The 2661-nt window shown below is 35.0% G+C and overlaps 1 protein-coding gene across 1 annotated transcript; it reads right to left on the bottom strand.

The window, feature by feature from the left end:
* Positions 1 to 293: 293 nt before the first annotated feature.
* Positions 294 to 2015, bottom strand: LOC141679987 (putative pectinesterase/pectinesterase inhibitor 41). The gene is made up of 4 exons (XM_074486333.1): positions 1875 to 2015; positions 937 to 1660; positions 597 to 823; positions 294 to 473 (listed from the first exon to the last, which is right to left on the bottom strand). Exons 1-4 carry the CDS (start codon positions 2013 to 2015, stop codon positions 294 to 296), a joined length of 1272 nt encoding a protein of 423 aa, XP_074342434.1.
* Between the last annotated feature and the right edge of the window lie 646 nt (positions 2016 to 2661).

Here is a 2661-nt window from a genome sequence, read left to right as displayed (position 1 = left end):
GAGTTTGGTTCTTCTTAGTCGAGCCAAGGCTTCCTGTTTCATGCCCTTTGCAACTACCTGAAAATATATTCCTTAAAATATATTTAAAGTGTTTTTTCTGATTCAACTTAAAGTAGTTATAATTTTAATCAAAACATAAATACATATTAAATTATCCTATCCCGCGCACAAATCCCCGTTTATCATAATTGTCAAATCACACAAAGATCAAACAACAAAAAAAATTACGCAATCAAAAACCAAAACAATCAGCAAACACTATAATACATATATAAGAGGGTGGGTGTGATAACCTAAAAAGAAGAAGCAGGAGAAGGATGATTAAGTACAGATTGCCACTCTCCAAGCATCTGATTAACTTGTTCTTCTAATAAAGCAACATCATTAGTACGACTCTCTTTTCTAGCTAATTTAAGATCACAGAACATACCATGTAGATCATCCACTCTATTATTTGCTCTTTTTTTCATCACCTGTAGAATATACATTGTATCAGAGCTGAATGAATAATTTACAGCCAACATCTACTGAATAAAAAGAAAAAAACTGAAAATACATTTAAATTTACGTGGCTAGATGTTGCAATCTTGTAGCACAGCGGCTCCGTTGCCAAATATAAAGTCGACTGTGCCATATATGTCATATTCTATGTAGAATTGCCTATTGGAGTGGGGATACAGGGTATCTTGATACCCTTCAAAGCTGTAGCTATAGAATGTTGACATATCTGCCCTACTTCGCATTGCAACTGCCTGGTGATTTACTGCCCCTGCTGTGTTCCGGAATGTTATATTTACTGCTACGAATCCCTGTCCCACTACAACTGCATAAACAACATTGAATCAGTATATGTTACAAGTATTATATAATATCGAAGTATAAAATATTACAAGTTAAAATTGACTCAATTAAATCAAGAAATTAATAATGTCTTACCAAATATTGCAGAGTTAAAAGTTGACAAGCCATCAACAGTACTATGGTTGCCAGTGATTACTGTCTGGTTAATTCCATCACCAATCATCATAATGTACTTGTTATTCTTTGGAATGAACACATATTTTTTATAGACCCCAACTATGACATATATCACAAAGTAGCCGTCACTAGCTACAGTTTTGTTGGGAGCCAAAGTTAAGGCGTCATTGATGGTTGTAAAGTCCCCTGTTCCATCTTGACTCACGACAACAATGTTACTCACTATTATATAATCATTATCATCTTGTAGAAGATGTCTGCGACCTATCTTTTGAAGAATTGCTTTATTTTTGTCAGATGTTTTAAAGGGGAATCTAACGTGTGCAAATGCTCCTCTCCTCTTAGGAGTACGAGATAAAACTCTTTTTGTAGTTGGAACCCAACCTGTTTGGAAAAGAGATAAAGAAACACTATAAAAATTAGTTGCATTAACAAGAGGAACAGATACTCTATCTTTCAAACTCCAAGAAGAAGCAGTTTCTTCGAGCCCGTCTAAACAAGTTTGTGTATTGGTTAAAATAGTTATCATTAATGTATGAACAGTGTCTGCTTGAGAAACAAATAAGGTCTGAGCTTGCTTGATTATTGTGGAAGACTCTAATATATAGTCAACGTTAAGCTCAGCTAGTAAACTACAATCTTTAAGACCAGCAATAGCTCCGGTTGTCAAACCAGGGCTTCGCTGAAGAAATTTTTGTGTCAATGACAAAAATGTATGAGCAGTTGATAAGGAGTTGGTGAAGGATGAGCGTCCATAGCCATGCACTTTGGCGTTGTTGTTATTCGGAAGAGAAGATTGACATCATATACACTATCAAACTTGATGCATTACACATCATATACAACACAAAACATAAAATTAATTACGAACACGAAGATACACATAATAACCATACCTTGAAAGGCCAATTTTCACAATAAAATTGGCAAACAACGCGATCACTAGCTTTAACAACAGAAAAGAACACCTTCAAGACATAAATCTCCATGTACTCACCATAACCTAACACAACTCCTTGTCGCCTCTTCTCGACCATTTTCTTCATCTTATGTAAACTCCACTCTCTCAAAACCTTGATATCCTCCAATTCGAGACGATCTAGAGCTAACATCCCCTTGCTCAAATTCTCTCACTCTTTGATAAAAAAAAGTTAAATGCATAAGAGAGATATAGAACATTCATAAATCAAGACCAAAGAGGTTTTCTTGAGAGTAAAGTTTTTAATTACTTACCCCAAGCTTTCTCCTTCACTTTCTCGTAAATCTCATCCACAAGCTTTGAAACCTCCAATTTGAGATGGGTACTGATATTTCAAAACTTGTTGAAAACACCAATAAAAAATAAGAACACAGAAAAACAAATCTTGATAAAGAAAACAAAACCCAATTAAACAACTAATCCAAGCCGGGTCGAGAAATTAGGGTTTCTCATAGCAGGAGTTTGATTAATTGAAGATCTATAATTTGGTGTTTAATTGGAACCCTAATTAATTGCAATGTCAGATGGTGATATAAATTAGGGTTTTAATTATGGAAATATGGTCACAGATAGAGAGATGAGAAAGAAGAAAAGAGAGAGAGAGAGAGAGAGAGAGAGAGAGAGAGAGAGAGAGAGAGATATGAGAGAGAATGAGAAAGATACAGAGAGAGATATGAGAGAGAATAAGAGAGAGATGCCGGAGA

Source organism: Apium graveolens, chromosome 8 (genome assembly GCF_009905375.1).
Source record: "Apium graveolens cultivar Ventura chromosome 8, ASM990537v1, whole genome shotgun sequence".
Lineage (NCBI taxonomy): Eukaryota > Viridiplantae > Streptophyta > Magnoliopsida > Apiales > Apiaceae > Apium > Apium graveolens.
Note: the sequence above shows the minus strand (reverse complement) of the source record. Positions and strands in the feature narration are given on the sequence as shown.